The 20,153-nt window shown below is 38.1% G+C and overlaps 1 protein-coding gene across 3 annotated transcripts in view; it reads right to left on the reverse strand.

Moving 5' to 3' along the window:
• PATJ (PATJ crumbs cell polarity complex component) overlaps positions 1–20,153 on the reverse strand; it is a 347,778-nt gene that overhangs the window by 128,785 nt on the left and 198,840 nt on the right. For all 3 annotated transcript variants that reach the window (XM_078073041.1, XM_036091353.2, XM_078073040.1), the window contains exon 28: positions 16,760–16,956. In XM_078073041.1, the coding sequence (XP_077929167.1) occupies positions 16,760–16,956 (197 nt within the window). The remainder of the gene's footprint in view (positions 1–16,759; positions 16,957–20,153) is intronic.

A 20,153-nucleotide genomic window follows, 5' to 3' on the forward strand; every position in this document is an offset into this window, starting at 1 on the left:
GCAGTCGCTTAACCAACTGAGTCACCCAGGCGCCCCTGGTTTTTTTTTTTAATGTGATTCGTATTTCCCTCCATGGGTTGGTTTCTGCTACTGTAGCAGGAGGAAAAATCAAGAAAACACTATTTTGAGGTAAACCCTCTATATTTAGGTAACAAAGATAGGATACTTAATTGCATTATTTTATAGTTTGTAGAATTAGGGTTAATACAGCAAGATTCAGCAAAAGTAAATGGATATAAATCCTTTTGTTATACTACATAAACTTTCACTTAAGAGGTCTTTAATGAGATTTGTTTCAATAAAATTAATTATTGAAAAATATCACTCAATTTTCCATAGTTCAACTGAACATGAATATAAATTTATGCTGGAGAGTAACTCAATTAAATCTATTCAAAAAACTTACCAAATTGGAAGTCAAAAGTTAATTTAACTTAAGCTGGGATTAGAGATCTTAATTATACAAAAACTAAAATTTAGTTCAAGAAACAGATTTGCCTGAGGTTTGAATATCATGCTATAATACAATACTCAACACCACCACCACTGCCCGTACTTTTATTCAAGTAGAAGGATTTATTATGAACAGTTGAGAAATTATTATTAAAAAACTGAGACAGGATTCAGGTAACTGGAACTTCCAATAATGAAATCTGAGAGTCCTTCTTCCTATTTTTAAATATATTCCATATTTTATATTTCATGACACTGGAATCTCCAGATTAACTTTTTTCTTTAATAAGCTTTTATTAAGTATAACATACATGCAGAAAAAAACCCACAAATAAGTGTTTACAACTTGATGAATCTTTTTATAGGTTAATTTTTAAAAAATATTTTATTTATTTGAGAGAGAGAGAGAGAGAGATCATGAGTGGGGGGAGGGGCAGAGGGAGAGGGAGAATCTTAAGCAGACTCCCCGCTGAATGCGGACCCTGACACAGGGCTTGATCTCATGACCATGAGATCATGACCTGAGCCAAAAATCAAGAGTCAGACATTTAACTGAGCCACCCAGACGCCCCTCTTTTAATCTAACAATTTTTAATCTAACAGTTTTTTATCTAACAATTTCACTGCTAAAAATTTATCCTAAAAAGATTAAAAATCTGGGATCAAAATGTCTATCATGGCTATACTTTTAACAGAGAAAAAATAGAAAAACCCTATACTCATCAGCAAAAGGTTTATTACATTTGCATTGTTATGTTGATAAATGGAAAACTCTGGCATTAAAAGGAGGTGAAGGATGACACAGACCTAGATCCACTGCCATAAAAAGATAAAATTATTGAGTGAAAAAATGACAAAATACGTTATCGATCACATTATTTTCATTTATGTAAAAGTTCTGTCTGAGTCTAAAGAAAGCTCTGTATCTACTAAATGTCAACAATGATGTTACCTCTGGTGGGATGTGAGGTGATTTCAGGTTTGTTTTTCTCTATTGATATTTTATTACTACTTTATAATAACATCATTTAATAAATGCTTATAACACACAAGGCACATGCATATATACACATGTCTTTTATACATTATTTCACCTGATTTACACAGATGGAGAAACTGAGGTGTAGTGAGTTTAAGGAATTTAACCAATATAACATATTGAGAGCCGTATTTATAGCCAAATCTGAGTCCAAAAGCCCGTCCTGTTAATGATTAGGAAACATTCCTAAAGGTATTTATCTGAGGTTGGAAAAAAAAAAAAAAAAGTCATAGGATAAATAACTCATTTTTAATCCTGTGAAATTTTATTTTATTTTTTTTTATTTTTTTTTTTTAACTTTTTTTTTTTTTTTAAGATCTTATTTATTTATTTGAGAGAGAGAGAGAGAGAGAGAGCACATGAGAGGAGGGAGGGTCAGAGGGAGAAGCAGACTCCCTGCTGAGCAGGGAGCCCGATGCGGGACTCGATCCCGGGACTCCAGGATCATGACCTGAGCCGAAGGCAGTCGCTTAACCAACTGAGCCACCCAGGCGCCCAATCCTGTGAAATTTTAAATCCAACTAACAGGGCCTCACAAAATAGAAACCCCAGACCCAGAAATATTCCAAAAAAGTATAATAGATATATGTTATCTCCATCCATTTACTCATTTATTCAACAGTCACCGTACAAGTGATGAGGACACAGGGACTTTCATTACCATCATTACCGGAGCTACCATGTATTGAGCACCAGGTATGTTCCAGATATCAGATTCCCTGAACGTCACTTTAGAGGAATCACTTTATTCAGTCAGATATGGCTCCTGCACTCAAGCATACTGTACTCTAGTAAGTGACCACAGTTTTAGAAACAAAAAATTGCACCGCCATAGGATGAATGTCGGCATAAAGCAAGAAGTGACTGTCTCTTCTGAGATGGGTGGGCTGGTCTTGAGGCAGACAGAAACTTAGCAGGCACAGCGGGAGGTGAGTGGCAGGAAGAACACCAGGACCGGGGGAAAATCTATGAAAAGATGGGCAGGGAAGAAATGGCAGGTCTCTTTCTAGGAACCACAGGTACTGTAGTACAGCTTTGGGGAGGGAGGCGGTGTGTGACAGGAGTAACCAGGTCCTATTCCAAGAAGACCCTGTAGAAGATTTTCTCTTTCCAAGAACCTTGGGCACTAGCCCCCGTGAAGAATGATGCTCACTTTCCAAACCACCATTTCAGTTTTGCAGGTGGGAGAGAGGAAGAGAAGAGAAAGGTAGCAAGGCTGGGGAACAGGGAAGAGGACTGAAACTCACGTGGAAACAATTTCACTCTAATGAAAAAATATTTCTGAATAAATTGTTAATCTTTTTCTCAGCAGGACAAAATAATACACATCAAGCTCCAATAATTTAATACTTTGGGCAAAGGAGCAGGTTTTAAGGACTTAGTTTAATGATGCAGTGCTGAAATGAGGTCTGCAACTTCAGTGTAATCTATTTCTTGTGAAGTACAATGTTCCCAAAGGAACACATTCATCTAAAAGGCTTAAGCATGAGAGATTTATTTTCGCTCAAACAAATCTAATTAAATTGAAATACCTTCTAAAGGCAAAGTAATAGTAATATGTAGCTCACATCTCTCTAAATTTGATATATTCAGAAAACAGGATGTTCTTTTGAATCCTAAACCTTGATAATTCTGAAAAATATTGACGTCAAGGAAGTGAGCAGAGAGATACATTTATGTTTTGCTCTGATTGTTAGTGTTTCTGTGGAAGTTGCCCCAATTGCTACAGGTTGGTTCACTCGATCAAAATGAAGGAGGTGCCTATAGATAATTTCCTATTACCTGCAGGGCATAGGAAGGGGTGAATGGAGGCAGAAGTATAATCTACCTCTTAACAGTTCATTAATATTGCAAAGGAATCGTGTTTCCCTAGGAGGCTGAGGCATTACAACCCACCTCTCTTAGTGGTACTGGTAGTCACGTAAGTGAATAGGACTCAGCTGACCACTGACCTGGAATTCCTTCTTCCAAGAACATCGGTACATGCTATGAGTCAAGACTTCCCCCAACTAGTAAGGGCCAGCTTAATGTTTGCTTCTTTCATACAATGATCTAGTTAGAGCTCTACTCCAAGTCCCTCGGTTACTAGCCTTTTCCCTCTCGACTTCAAAATACTTCCCTTGACATGCCCACAGACAGCCACACACCCAGTCAGTCATCAAAGGACTTGGGAGGATCAAAGTATCTAACTCCCCTCCTCCCAACTTCAGCTTCTCTTTAAAAAAAAAAAAAGAAAAATTTGACACAAGTCTTGTCAGTGAATCAGTCCTATAGAGTCAGGGTTACATCATGCACATCTGGTAACTTTAAAGCCTATCTCATACAGAGTCTGGCTCTGCCTCGCTGCACTGCCTGATGGGTAGACAAGGTGGGTGCTTCTGCGCTTTGGTAACGAGGACACTGAGACTCACACTCGGGGACTTGGATAAGGATTCTAGGGAAGAGAGTGGCAGAGCCAGAGTCCAAACTCTCATCTCCTGATCCCAAAGCCTCCTTCTAGTGGGGATGGGGCTAGAATGGGACTCCTGCTACTTTGCTTACTCATCCAAATCACCCAGAGCCCAACCATCTCCCTCCCTCTCCAAAATAATTCCCCAGCACCCAATTCTCATTCTAAACTCTGTAGTGGTGAGGGCAGTTAAAAATCCAAGCGGCAACTTTAAAAACTGCCTCACCAGGGTAGAGTCCTACTTTCTCAATCACTTCCTAATGTGTATATGTATGATATATATGTAAAGAATTTTTTTCAACTAAAAAAACTGCATCTGGCAGGTTGGCTATGGTCTGATTACATACAGTGTTTGCTAGGTTCGAGGGGGGAAATAGCTTCTTAGACAAATTTTCCACTTCACAGTTTGTAAAACACGGAAGAAAGATGATTTGATATTTTTTATGCCACATATTCAAACATCTGCACGAAGACATATGCACCAGTATGTTATAGTATTTGTACTGACATATAACTAATATATATCATAAATGAGCCTTTAGCTGAGAAATCATCCTGTTCTCCTGCCCTCATTTTTCTAGCCACAGCCCCTACGTTATGTCAATCCCATTCACTTGGTATTTAAAAGAGATGTATGGAGACAGAGACTCAAGTTGAAGAGCAGGAAGTATTATGGACCATGTAAGGATCTCTCCTCCTTTGCCTTTTGTGGATTCCAGGACACATTCAATGCTAACTGGTTAACAAAATTGCTAGTTCCATCACTGAGCACACTATTTTATTTCATGCAATTGGTGTGTAATCTGAACTGAATAGCAAATGGCTGTATATTCTACAATAAGTCTGCTGGTACTTTTGTCAATGTCCTCCGATGACAGGAGCAAAAATTCACATCTAGACTCCTAATAAGATTTGTTACATACTGACTAGTTAAAAGCACACCTAGGCACCACCTTCAGAGATTCTCATCTACTAGGATGGGGTATAGTGCTGTTATATAGGTGAACCTGTCCTATGATTCTGATACACAAACTTGGTTGAGAGCAACTTACACAGCTGATGAGATTTGTCTGGTAAAATTTATGAGAAAGGATTTACAGCTTTTATGTTCCCTAGAACAGAGATCAGAAATTCCTTAGGCTAAGTCACATGCTGAAGTTTGAAAGCAAAATTTAGATCCCAGAATCACAGAACATTAAGTCTGAAAGATTTTTAAAGATATTATTGACTTCTCTCCCATTTTACAGTTATGAGATGACAAGAGGGATTAAGGGATTTATCTGAGAAAAATAGTTAATTAAAAATGCATCTGGTATCACAAGCTATCTCTCTTATAAGAAAACAGTACTTTTTTTTTTTAAGATTTTATTTATTTATTTGAAAGAGAGAATGAGATAGAGCATGAGAAGGGGGAGGGTCAGAGGGAGAAGCAGACTCCCCGCTGAGCAGGGAGCCTGATGCGGGACTCGATCCTGGGACTCCAGGATCATGACCTGAGCCGAAGGCAGTCGCTTAACCAACTGAGCCACCCAGGCGCCCCGAAAACAGTACATTTTTAACAAATAATAACTAGTATTCTTGTTTTTCCATTCTGTCATCTTTACCTCTGAATTTCAGGTCAATTACCTAAAGTTACGGAGCATTTAAAAAGAATCTATACAAAGAAGAAATATCTGATCTAAATAAGGATTTTTATTTAGGGTAATAACAAAAACAATGTCATGATCTTATGCCAAAACAGCTGGGCTAGGTTTTTTTAAATGTCTGTGGAAGTACATGGAATAAAATACATGGGCAAAAGAATGAAATGAGGGAAATGCACATTCGTATCAACGACTTATTTAAGTAGCTCAGTGTAGCTGGACCATATAATGGTGACGCAGTCACAGAAGCTGGAAAGGCAGGTCACAGTTATCTTTTGAAGGACTTTGAATATTATGATAAGGAGTTTTGACTATCCCATTAGTGAGTATCCCTCTTTGTTATACTTAAATTTCATTTTAAAACAAAATAAATAAAATCTTTAAAAAGGGGGGCGCGTCTGGGTAGCTCAGTTAGTTAAGAGTCTGACTCTTGATTTCGGCTCAGGTCATGATCTCAGGATCATGAGACTGAGCCCTGCGCTGGGCTCTCCATTCAGCTCAGAGTCTGCCTGAGATTCAGGATTCTCTCCCTCTCTCTGCACACCACCCCCGCCCCCCCGCTCGCCTGCAAGGGATTGCTCTCTCTAAATGAATAAAAGCTTAAAAAAAAGCAAAAACAAAACCAAACAAACAAAACACCAAAAAACCCACATAGATAACCTAAATAGGTGCCGAAAAAGCACCTGACAAAATACAATGTCAAATTGTGATTTAAAAGGAAAAGCCTCGTATCAAATCAGAAATGGAAAGGAATTTCCTCCACTTGATAAAGGGCATGTATGAAAAACCTACATATAGCTAAGGTCTTATTTAATCATCCAACACCAACTGGCTTCTCTGAGATTGGGGACAAAAAAAAAAAAAAGAGAGAGACAGAGAGAGGAAAATGAAGGAAGGAAGGAAGGAGGATAAAGGTCAGAAACATTGTAAAACTCCCTATACACAGATAAAATGATCAATTACCTCTAGAAAATGCTAAGGAATCAACAAAAAACTACTAGAACTAGAACTAGTAGGTTAGTTTAGCATGATTATAGGCTACAAGGTCAATATGCAACTACATGAAAATCAATTGTATTTGTATATACTAGGAACAAATAATGAAAAGATAAAAATCCCACTTATAAAAGCACTGAATAGAAAATACATAGGAATACACTTAACTGAAAATGGAAAAGTTCTACACTGGAAATTATGAAACATTTCAGAAAAATAATTAAATGGAGAGATATTGCATTCATAATTTGGAAGACTCAGTATTGTCAAGATGTCTAGCCTCCCTAAATTAAACTACAGATTCAATACAATCTCGATCAAAATCCCAGAAGTCTTTAAAAAAAAAAAAAATAGAAATTTACAAGTTGGCTCTACGATTCAAAGGACCTAGAATAGCCAAAACAGTTTTCAAAAATAAGAACAAAACGAGAATGTAGCGCTGCCTGAATCCAAGACTTGCTAGAAAGATGTGGTAATCAAGACAGTGTGGTGATGGCATCAACGACAGGCAGATGAATAGAAGAGGACTGAGAGTCCATAAACAGACACAGTTATATGTTAATTTCATTTTTTGACAAAGGTTCAAATGAAGTCAATGAGGGAAAAAAAGTCTTTTCAACAAATGGTGCCGGATCAACTAGGAATTCACATGAAAAAAACCCATCAACCCTTACCTCACAGCACACACAAAAATTAATTCAAGATGGATCATAGAACTAAATATAAAAGCTAAAACTATGAAGTTTTTAGAAGAAAATATAGGATAATTATTATTGTAATTATTGGAGGTAAGCAAAGATTCTTAGCTAGGACAGTAACTATAAAAGAAAACATGAATAAATAATGATTTCATCAAAACTAAGAACTTCTATACATAAAAAGATATACTACGAAAATAGACAAGCCACAGATGGAAAGATCCATATAAACCATATATCTGATAAAGAACTAGTATATCTATAAAGAACTTCTACATTCAATTCAATTTTATAAAAAGACAAACAACCTAATTAAAAACGGGGAAAAGACTTAGACACTTTATACAAGAATCCATCTGAAAGGCTGCTAAAGAAGAAAAATGCTCAACTTCATCAGTCGTCAAGAAAATGTAAATGAAAGCCACAATGAGGAACCATTACAAACCCACCAGAGGAGTAAAGGTTGTGGAACAACCAGAATGCTCACACACTGGCTGGTGGGAATGTTTAATGGCCCAACTATCTGGGGAAAAAGGGCTGGCAGATTCTTTCCAAGTTAAACACTTCAACACTACCCTGTCCCACTAATTTACTATTAATATTTATCCAAGAAAAAGGAAAATATTTGTCCTCAAAAAGACCTGTCACACAAATGTTCCTAGCAACTTTATTCAAAACTCTGCAAAAAATCCAAAAGTCCATCCACAGGTAAACTGATAAAAAAAATTGTGGTAGGTATACAATGGAATATTATGCAGCAACAAAAAGGAACAAACTACTAAAACATGCGACAGCATAGATGAATCACAGACATGCAAAGGGAAAGAAGGGACACAAAAGAGTACATACTATATGATCCCATATATGTGAAGTTCTGGAACAGGAAAAACTAACGAAAGGAAAAAAAATCAATGCAGTATTTGCCTCCCATGATGGGAGAGGTTCCAATGGGAGAGTACATGAGAAAAGTTTCTGGGGAAAGAGAAATGATAGATGTTTGGATTATTCAGGTGTATACAGTTGTCAAAGTTGTACAGAGAAGATCTGTGCATTTCATTTTTTGTCAATTTTGCCCCCCCCCCGCTGTCTACAAAAATAATAATTGCGTAGGGATGGACACCTGGAGGTGTAGATGACACAGAAATGACGGAGTGTTGGGCACTGCTGAACCATGTGAGGGCTACACAGGATTTCATTACACCATTCTGCTTACTTTGTAGATGCCAAAAAATATCCTTAATAAGAGTTTCGGTTTTGTTTTTTTTTTTGAGGAGGAAAACTACATATGGGTATACTTCTTAGGTAAGATTTTCCTAACAGACTACCTTTTGATTTTTAACCCTTAAACTTCATAGGATCTACATATACTCTCAATAAAGTATTTTTCAGTAAATGTTTATATAGGAAAAATTTATATCTACACCCCCAATACAAAGTAAAGAAAATGCGTGAGGGAAACGTCCCAAGCGTATTCCAAGTACAGAATCGCAGGGTGACATTTTGAACCACAGACTCAGTAGCAACAAGGAAGATGTGCAGTTTGGATGTTCGTGGAGCAAAGAGAAACTGTGTTACTGCACACAATGCAATTGCATTAGCAATCATACTATTTGGCGATTCTGAAGTGACAGTAGACATGTCACATCCTAACACGATCATGTGTTACCTATAAGCAATTATTTTCATTGCATTTCAGTAATATTTTAGAAAATTGGTGGGAGGGAGGACTGGGGTTGATGTGTAATGCACAAATTCTCCTGACTTAAAATAATGAGAAATAGGCTCATGGCTACTCTTTGGGGGGGCACATCTGATTCTCACTTTGGATTAGTAATTTTAGGCCTACCTCTTAAAAACTGTAATTAAAACACACGTATACAACCACATTTTTGATGAGTTTAAGCAGCTGTCTGATATTGTTAGTAAGTCAAACCTGGAGTAAGAATTTCATTAACACTTTTCTTTCAGGCTTCGTGCCTTAAGATTGCATAGTGACTGCAAGAGATTTCCATTGTGCAAAGGGAGCAAAATACAGATATAAGTGCTATGTTGAGATGACAGAAGGAAAACCTCGATAATCTAAGAGCTTATCTTGGGCACCTGGGTGGCTCGGTGGTTAAACGTCTGCCTTCAGCTCAGGTCATGATTCCAGGGTCCTGGGATCGAGCCCCGCGCTGGGCTCCCTGCTCATTGGGGAGCCTGCTTCTCCCTCTGCTCTCCCCCACCCCTCTCTTGCTCTCTCTCTCTCAAATAAGTAAATAAAATCTTAAAAAAATAATAAAAGCATATCTTTCTCGACTGCATTTCAGTACGGTTATGATGGCAATGAGTAGGACTGGAAGGAAGTAGAGAAGAAACTGGAAAAAGCAGGGAACAGAGGCCTGGAAAACTACCCCAATATGTCACATAAATGCCAAGAAAAAACTGCAGGAAGGAGAGTCTTGCTAAAAACCAATTATTCTTTCCAAGTGGCAACTTTCTCCCCCAGCATACGTTCCTATCCTTGCTTTTTATATTCTTTCCACGGTAATCTCTCTTCAATTATCCTCATTTTTACTTTCTGCTTCCATGGCACTTTGTCTTTCATGCACTTTATCTCTGATTTTAAGATAATGCGGCTCGCTGTAGTAATCCCACATAAAGCTTTTGTAGAGTGATAATGAGGACTGCAATAATAAAAATTAAATGATTGTCATTCCTCCAAAAGATCAGTAAGAATACAGACTTCAAGCCTAAATATTTCAGCAGTATAAAGACAATGAAGTGTGACTAAATAATTCAAAACTCTTCCCCCAACAAGTCAGGGACAGAAACCCAAAATGGCAGCAATAGAGCTCTAGGACTTCACGGCAGGAAACACAGACAAGAATGAGGCCACCCAGTATGAGCTAGGTTTTACGAAGTATTTCCTGCAGACTGAAAATAAAACCTTAACTTTACAATGGTATTGAAGAGGAAAGCTCCTAAAATACGAAGTTCAGAGAAGTTCTCAAATTGGGCAAGAAAAATCTCAAAAAAGGATTATTTTTCTTCTTTGATTCTTGAGGGATAGCTATAATTTCACTGACTGCATTCTTCTTTTATTGAATTCAAAGTGGCATCCAATTAACAAGAGTAACAAGGTATTGTATTGTGAGAAACTATCTCAGATATTTTGAACTATATCATATAGTACTATATCATATAGTATGATATATACTATATCATATAGTATGATATATGATACTATATCATATAGTACTATATCATATAGTATGATATATGATACTATATCATATAGTACTATATGTACTATATAGTACCAGACTAACTGCATTAATTGAGATCTACCGAAACTACAAAATGATGAGAAATTTACTTGCTACTTTTTAAGTAAGCTCTATGCCCAACGTGGGGCTTGAGCTCACGACCCTGAGATTAAGAGTGGCACGCTTTACTGACTGAGCCAGCCAGTCACCCCGACCTACTACTTTTTAGAATCGTTATCAATCTAGAACGAAATAACTTAAGAACATAGCCTTTAGAGTCAGAAAAGGTAGTGTTTGCAGGTTGATTTTACCCCTTCACAGCTCAGTTTCCTTATCTGTAAAATGGGGATTAAAATAGCACCACTCTCATAGGTTTGTTGTAAAAGTCAGGAGAATGCACGTAAAGAATTTAGCACTGATTTGAAGATAGTAAGTATTCAGTGTAGGCTCAATTCCTAGTATGGCTTCCCTAGCCCCCAAATGTTTCCTTAATGAGTACATCTTTTTGTAACTCACAATGGATATCACACAATGGACGAGAGATGACTTAACAAGACACAGAGATAGCTATTGATTATATGCCAGAATAACCAGGGGGCTGCACTTTGAAGAAAGGAAAAATGTTACACAGACAGCAGAGACCCCATGACTGTTTTATGTGCGAGGCTGACCCCTCAGCCAGCACCACATTCTTCTGTTGACTTTCAGAGTTGTGAATTAGGCTGTCGACTATTTTTAGAGTCCCCAAATGGGGTCACTTTAGCTTTGCATATGGGAAGGTCAGATTCGGGATCTGCTAACAGTATTTATTTTTGTCAGGCTTAATCGACCAATTTTTAACAAGTGCCTTGAGACATAACAGACATATAATACATTACTTATTTAAAATGTTAAGTATGTTTTAACACTTATGAAACCATTGCCACAATAAAAAATCGAGTCGATCAATTTATTTTTGCACTTTTAGCTATTATAAAATACCTATTTCTTTTTTTTTTTTTAAAGATTTTATTTATTTATTTGACAGAGACAGAGTGAGAGAAGGAACACAAGCAGGGGGAGTGGGAGAGGGAGAAGCAGGCTTCCCGCTGAGCAGGGAGCCCGATGCGGGGCTCGATCCCAGGACCCTGGGACCATGACCTGAGCCGAAGGCAGACGCTTAACGACTGAGCCACCCAGGCGCCCCTAAAATACCTATTTCTTAATAAAACTAGGGAAAATCATTTTATTGCAATTTTGCCAATCCTTTAGTCTTCTTTCTGCTCCTCAAACTAGTGTTTCTACAATGGGATATTTTATTACCCGAGGACTCTTAGGGCATAATTATTGCATCAAGAAGCACACTTTATAAAATTATATCCATGTACGGTAATAATCTAAAAGAGCCAATCTAAGATGACAGATGCTTTTGACTGAAAATTAGAAAGAATCTTATCTATGGATGCACAAAAGCTAGTGACTTGTTTACTATTCTCCTGCGCTTCTAAATCACATTGAAGTCTTCTAAAAGATTTCAAGAATAATTCACTGGCAAGAAGCAGAGAGTGAAGAGTAGGTGCTGAGACTGGGTGGTGTATAGAGCCCTGAGGTAGCTTTGTCCTGACGCAGCTCCATGGATCTGGGCCAGTCATTGACGTTTTATGGCTTCAGGCTTTTTTTCTCTTCTTAAATAAACATAACGAGACAATAAGATCTGAGTTTACTTGTGGTTCTATGTCTTCATCCCTCTGCAAATACGGGAAGCCTTCGTGCTTTTTATTTGTAGTGATTCTTAAGTAAACATATTAGACACTTGGAAAATAACAACACTTAGGTTTGGCTATTCTGCAGGTGAATGTTTCAAAGGGGATGCGCGGCCTCCATCTTGCAGGGTGTGGGGGGCAGAGAGACTCAGCTCTCTATGCTAGCCCCATCACTGGTACCGGCTCGTGCTGCCCCCAGCTGCTTCTGTAACCCGACAAATCACTCCAATTCCCCATGCAACGGTATCTACTCGCTCTTCCTGCACTTGCACCGTAGGGAAGATTATAAATAAATCCTACATTCATATGACAGCACCATGCCCAGACCTGTGTATTTTCTGGGACTAATTGCTCAGGGAAGGCCAATACTCTGGTGCAAGTCTCATTCCAGTCTACATGGTAATTATATGCTAATGCCTTTTGAAATTAATTCAGAAGCCCCCACACCAGCATCGCAGTAAAGGGTAAGGAAGCTGAGATTTAATCACATTGTCTTCTGGGGGCTTAATTTAAGATTTCTTTTATACATGAACTGGGCCATCGATCGACGGAACTCGCTGGCTGCTCCAGCACCGTTAACAATGCAGTCCCACAGCAACAAAACTGCTGGCCAGGGGAGTGCGGAAAATCAGTCATGGCCAGGCTCTTGTGAGGAAGCAGAGGAAGCAGAGCTTCTGACGTCAAAGAAGCCACCGTGCATGTTCGACCCAGCTCTTTTCTACGTCCTATAAGTTAGCCTCCCCTTAGGCCTGAAAATAAGTCCGATCCGTGATGAATAAAAGGAGGCTCAGAGCAGAGGAAGAACATAACAATAGCAACACAGCAGTCCTGAGAAATAATAGGAATAAATGGTGGATCTGTAAAAACAATCAAGACACGGATAACTTGACCTCAGAGAGAAGCCACAAAAATAAATGGAGTGTGGGTGGGTAAGCAAATATACAAGATTTGCTCCAGCCCAGAAATCTAGTAAGTATAATCTAAAAGCCCCCTATATAAGCCTCCCACACAATGCAGTATCCTTCTACAACCTAATGCACTGCAATATCCAAAGAACAGCTATTTTAACATGGGCTTGTAGCTTTCCTGGTACTCATCATTAAATCAATTTCCTATTCTCGGTTCAAAAGGACACTGGATTTGATATCATGCGATACACAAATTCCTCACATATCAGAGAGGAATGATTAAAATTTTTTCTCAGCTATAAAAAGAAACAAGGGAAATGTTTCCCACACAAATTTTTTCCAAATTTGCCAAAACTTTGGAAAAAGCCAAAAGTCACATGAGAAGATGGGTTATAACTGCTTAAGAATCCAGTCCGTGCATTTTTCCGTTCTCTCAGTTTTTCAAGATGCGACATGGAGCTATTGAGGAAGATGACGGCTTCCCTTTGGGACTCACTTTAAGACACAAGTGTAGTCATATAAACAAACTATAAAAACCCCAAACACACAAATCCAGATGAAAATATTATTTTACAAATAATATCAGCTGAAATGTATTACTTTGTGCCAGATACCATGGCAAAATTTGACCCATCTTCTCTCACTAGTTCCCAGAACACTTTCTAAAGTTAATGCTATACAATTACTAGACTGTAAGCTCTATGGGAACAGGTACCATGGATTTTGTTCACCAAAGTAAAATCAGCACCTTGTTCATACACTGCTTCCTACGTGACAGATGCATAGCAAGATAGTTGCTGAATAAGTAATTTTCATTACTTAACGGCAACTGAGGGTTAGAGAAGATAAGTAACTAGCTAAAGATATGGAAGGCTAGAATGTATGCTGCAACATATATTTATCCATCTTTTTTTTTTTTAGACAAGAGAATCAATGGGGAGTGGAGGAGGATCAACTTCTTGCCATGTTTGATCTTCTTGCTCTTTCCATCTCTGCAAGAAGATAAAGTTGCTGAATAGCAACAAAAGAGTCAAATTTGGAAAGTAAAAAAAAAAGAGTAGGTGGGTGGCAAGATGTTAATATCCTTTTTCAGACAAGAGAGCTCTTCCAGCCTCTCACCTAGAAAACAGAGACCTAAATTTTCTGTCTAGGAGGGACGAAATGTGATCTAATCAACAGTCAACTATGTGCAGGGCACTGTGTTAATTAAGCCCCTTCTGAAATGCAACTAATGACTGAAAGAACTGGGATAAGTTAAAGCAGCTCTTCCAAGTTCAGTGCTTGCTGCCCTGTACCCAGTGAGACTTCTGTGTATGGAGTGTAACACATCCTCATTGCTCTGCAGCCCCTGCTCATTTGTTACCCACATCTAACACAATGTCAGGCAGAGAAATAAAATACCAGTGCTCCTGTTGGTCTAGATCTCATGTGCCATTATTCCATCTTGAATCTTAGTAAGATAGAGGGAATAGAACTAGAAATCTTCATGTTCTAAATTACAGCCTTTGGAACATTTTCATATACCACACAATATAGGAAATCCACGTCTAGGTCCATATAACACAACACAGTAACTTCATACACATGATTTCCTAAAGACTAGAACATCATAAATCAGATTCTCATGGATCTAAACAAATGGGGTTTGGCTGATGTACCACGGGGAACACGGTACACTTCAGTGGTTAGAGCATGAATCTTTAAGTCCCGCAAGCCTGGGTTCTTACCGAAACTTAGTAACTTAGTTCTGTAATATTAGACAAGTGACTGATACAGTTTTCTTTTCCATAAAATGGGGATAGTACGAGTATTTACCAGATAGGTCTCTTAAGAATACTGAATACAAATGTGGGAGCACGTAGGTAAAGTACCAGTTAAGCTCAGTAAATTAGTTTTCACTTTCACCTCGATGACCACCGCCATCACTTTAGTCTCATCACCGAAGAAGTCTCCAAGCATCAACCAAAGGAAATAAACTTGAAGTGGTGAATTGTATTGGTTAATACGTACTGCTGCCTTTGAGTTTTATGTATTTAATGATTATGCTGGTCCCTGCTACTACCCAAGGTGGGTCCCTTTCATGACGCCGTATTACAAAAGAACAAGGAAGGTAATTCCAGAAGTGACTTCTTTGTGGAAATGGCTTTAAGATGGGGAGAGGGGCGCCTGGGTGGCTCAGTCGTTAAGCATCTGCCTTCGGCTCAGGTCATGGTCCCAGGGTCCTGGGATTGGGCCCCGCATCGGGCTCCCTGCTCCTCCCTTTCCCACTCCCCCTGCTTGTGTTCCCTCTCTCACTTCACTGTGTCTCTCTCTGTCAAATAAAAATCTTTAAAAAAAAATTAAATAAAAAAGATGGGGAGAAATTACTGAGGCTTGGGAGAGAGGAGTGATGCTAACGGTCTCACAGTTGTGTCTGACCAGTTTGGGCTGTATTTATTATTAAGCAAATCAGATTATGGGTGACTGTGAATTCTATTCTGAGTCAAAGTCAGATGAGGAAATCATAAAATGCAAAATCAGAAACCCTCATTTTAAGTGGGCAGTCTAATACTCAATGCGTCTGTGATTTCTGGACCTTCATATGTCCAAGTGTTAGCACGTTTTATCCAAGAGGCTGCAGAGTGCTCCGGTTCACAAAAGCTAAGAAGCTGAACTGCCGGATACTGAATCCCAGCACCACTGTTTACTTTGTGATGCCACCAGTAAAAGAGGTGGCTGTACCCAACACTGAGTACGCATCAGCTGCCGCGGCTGTGCTTCAGATTATTGTATTCTGCACTGTGCAGTACAATAACCTTTCCGTGTCTGTTTCCTTCCTCTATGCTGTGAGCTCTCTGAATGAGGGACTGGATGTATTCATCTTTCTTTCCGTGTCCAGTCCCAAGAGACACTCTAACAACGTTAGCTGAATGATGGACTCAAACAGCAAATAAACATCAAAGTGAGATCAACTCAGAACAGAAACCCTGACTTTAAGTTGAGGAAAGTAAGAATAAATAAGATTACTGATGACATCATCTAGCGAGTAATTAGCAAAGGACCAGCATCTCCTTAGCCTCTCTTACCTCTATCCTGTTCCTAAATAAGGAATCAATGTGGTCTTAACCCACATCACCAACTTCACAGATAGTAACCAAGCCTTATCACCCAGTTCACAAAGTTCTGTTGGTTCTAACACCTTCCCAAAAAACTAAACAACAACAACAAAAACAAATGCCATACTTATGGTTTATTCTAAAGCTAAAGAGAATTTTGATAAATACTAATAGTAGATTAGTATACAATTTAGTTTTAAACATTTTGGAATTTATGTTAAAAACAAATCCTATTCTTTTTAATAGGGTTTCATGAGATTTTAACTTAGGGGTCCCTGAATTATTTTGCAAGATTAGGTCTTACTCAAGTAGCAAATAACATTTGCAAGCGACAATATGATTTCTGTTCTTCCTTTGGAAAATGATTTTGAATAGGTGAAGAAGATATAATTTGTAACATTCTTCACCATCACCTCACTTTCCTGCGTACCATTCCCTTTCACCCCTTCACCTGACCAAAAGAGAAATTAAAAATCTATGTCCCTCACCTCCAACAGTTCATCTCCAATACGCATTCGCCCATCCGTGGCAGCAGGTCCTTCTGGGTTAATTCCCACCACAAATATGCTCAAGCGCGACCGGTCTTTATTACCAGCAAGGCTGAGTCCAAGTCCATTCTTATCCTTTTCAAGCTCAATAATGTGCAATTCTCCAGGTAGGTCTGCATATCTTTGCCTGATTTTTTCTATTGAAAAAAAAGGGGGGGGGGTAAAAAAAATTTAAATAGAGCACTTAAATCCACATTACAAAGGCATCAGCATGTCCCCATTCTTACCATGATGGTCCTTTTTTTGAGAATGAAGTAGTTGAAGTCATTCATAGCCTTATGTATAGGTAGGTTACAGTTAATTATTCCATCTCCGTTTAAAAAGTTTAGTTTACCAATAAAACCTTCTCTGATGGTTCAGGTTCACATTGGCCCAGACTTTCTGTGCATTATTTTCTTACCTAAGACAGTCAACACAAAGTGGTAGAAACCCTGGCTTCCCTACCCCCTCCAAAAACAGAGGGGGGTGGGTGGGAAACAAAGAATATATACTGAGCATCAGCCGTGTGCCAAGAGAGTGTTTGGTCCTGGAGATGTCATGCTGAACAAAACAGACATGGTCCCTATTCTCATGGACTTGCATTCCAGTAGGAAAAAAAAAAAAAAAAATCAACAATTCTAAATAATTATATTTCTTTAAACTATACAAATGGTATAGAAGAATATTTTACGTTAAGTGAGTAAAACAAGGGGAATTAAGGATACTGGTTTAGCTGTCAGATCTGAATTCAATACACAAATCAACCATTTACTCAATGTCCAATAATTAATACATTATTTTATTCTTTGGAATTCCATTTCTTCCTGTGTAAAATGGGCATGGTAATACCCACTTCAGGGATGTTGAGAAAATGAAGTCAAAATACACGTTAAAGGACTTAATAGCTAGCTCATGGCTTACAGGTATTCTATAAATCTTTTATTCAATCTTTTGTCTCTGCTTGCTACCTCTACTCTTTGGTCTAAATTACCTATTTTAGGATTTGGCTGGTTGTGCTTCACTTGTGTTGATTATGTGCACAAAATCACACTGGGAGATCAGTGCAGGGAATGATACTACTTTAATCATGTCTTGTCCCCCACAAAGCACTAGCTTAGGCCAGGTGTGTTTCTGGGGCTCAAAGCCTGACACCTTCCACTATGGTATGATGCAATCATCTTATCAGTTGAATAACCAGTTGGTAGATTTTGACTATCCTGGAACTCTACACTCAGGCTAATCCTTGACTTAGGTCCACTATCCTTATAGGGAACCCTGCAAATTCAAAGCTGAACTCAAATAATTAGTGTTAAGGGGGATGGGGAGGAAAACCACCTAGCCATCGCATCACTTTACCAGACCTAACAAACACTGCCTTAGGAGAGTAGATAAATTTTAAAATCATAAAAATACTTTAAAAGAATTAACCATATAAATGGCTGCTTATTTTAGAAAGAATAAATCTGTTTGCTTTACAATGATTTTGAAAAGAATCTTACTTTCATGGGTAAAGCTTATTATTAATAATAAAGAACACATTTAGCAAAGTACAGTAAGATACAGGTCTTGCAATGTAACAAAACTGCCTTTTATATAGGAAAAAAATAAAGTCATATTAACACTGAAGTAAATAAGCTCAAAGTGGTTTTTTTGGTCAACTACCAAGAACAAGACACTATGTGGGTATTTTAACAAATAAAGACTTATAAGACACACATTACAAGATGCTTACATAGCAACATAAGGGAAACAAACAAATACAATAAATATTAGACAACTACAATTACTTAAATACAAGTTCCAATCACTACAGGGGCTGGTCACTGAATAAATACTAAATTAATTGTATGAGCCGTAACTGCTTTTACAGTTTTAAGAACTGTTACTTCTAGAAGAGATTTCATAGAAGCAGCAGAATTTGCAAAGGGTTTCAAACAAGGTATAGAACTTACTTATGAGAAGAATCCTGTAGGTGGACTAGCAAGTGGAGAAGCATATACGGTGGTAGAGTGAGAAGAATGTGAGCACCCACTTGGCTGCCAATTGAAAATTCTTTGGGTTGGTGGGTGGGTGATAAGAAATCAGTACAAGGTTTACAGAAATGCCAACTGGGGATTCTGCAGAAGTGCTCTGGGGTCCCCCAGAGAGGACATTCAGTGTAAGACCTCTTTTCCCAGATTCAACCAGACCACTGAACACTTTCATCCACTTTGTTGGAGTTACAGGGTAAGAAAGTTAAGGAATGCCACTATGGCTAAGAAAACAAGCTAGAACAAAAATTTTAACACACCTCCCTCAGAAAATAATAAAACAGAGGTTGTTTAAAAAAGATACTGAAGACTTTACCACCACCATAAGTTCAAAGTAATAGATATAAGAGAACTCTGTATCAGACAGAAAATACACACATCTGCGGAGGCATGCACAGAACAATTACAGAAACAGACCGTGTGTTGAGCCATAAAAGAATCTTCAACTACTCTTACAGAATCAGTATCATACAGGCTATGTCTTTGGACACAGTGCAATGAAACTATGAAAAACTATGAATTAACGACAAAAAATAACTTTAAAATCCCACGGTGTCTAGAAATACATTAATGTTAGTGAAAAGCCCAAGGTTTAAAAGGGAAATAATAAGGGAAATTAAGAAATACAGTACTAACAACTGAATAAAAATGATACTTAGATGTCAAACTTGAGGGATTCAGCTAAAGCAGAACTTAGAAGGCTATTTACAATTTGGAATAATTTTTTCAGAAAACAAGAAAAAAGTTAAACAATAATAAGCATTATACCCAGGAGGTTAGAAAAAGAGCTACCTAGCAAATGCAAAGAAAAAAGAGAAAATAGTAAAATAAGGGCAAGTATTAATGAAAATAGAACCATCACCATCAATCAAAACCAAATAATCCACAGAACAAAAACACTACAATAAGGATTAATGAAGTTAAAACCTAGTTATTTGAAAACATTAACAAGACAGACACTGCAAAAACTGATCAGGGAAAAAAACAGATGAGAGAAATAAATTCGTGAACTAGAAAAGGGGAAATAACCACAGACCTATAAGATTGTAAATAGTGTATTGATATGAAATGCTGGCACACCTTAAAATCTAGAGGACAGATAAATTTCTCAAAATTTAAAATGCCGTATTTAGTGTAAGAATAAATGTAAAACTGCAATAGACTAGTAATTATTAAAGAAACTGAAATGGGGGCGCCTGGGTGGCTCAGTCGTTAAGCGTCTGCCTTCGGCTCAGGTCATGATCCCAGGGTCCTGGGATTGAGCCCCGCATCAGGCTCCCTGCTCTGCAGGAAGCCTGCTTCTCCCTCTTCTACTCCCCCTGCTT

Source organism: Halichoerus grypus, chromosome 5 (assembly GCF_964656455.1).
Source record: "Halichoerus grypus chromosome 5, mHalGry1.hap1.1, whole genome shotgun sequence".
In the NCBI taxonomy this organism is placed as follows: domain Eukaryota; kingdom Metazoa; phylum Chordata; class Mammalia; order Carnivora; family Phocidae; genus Halichoerus; species Halichoerus grypus.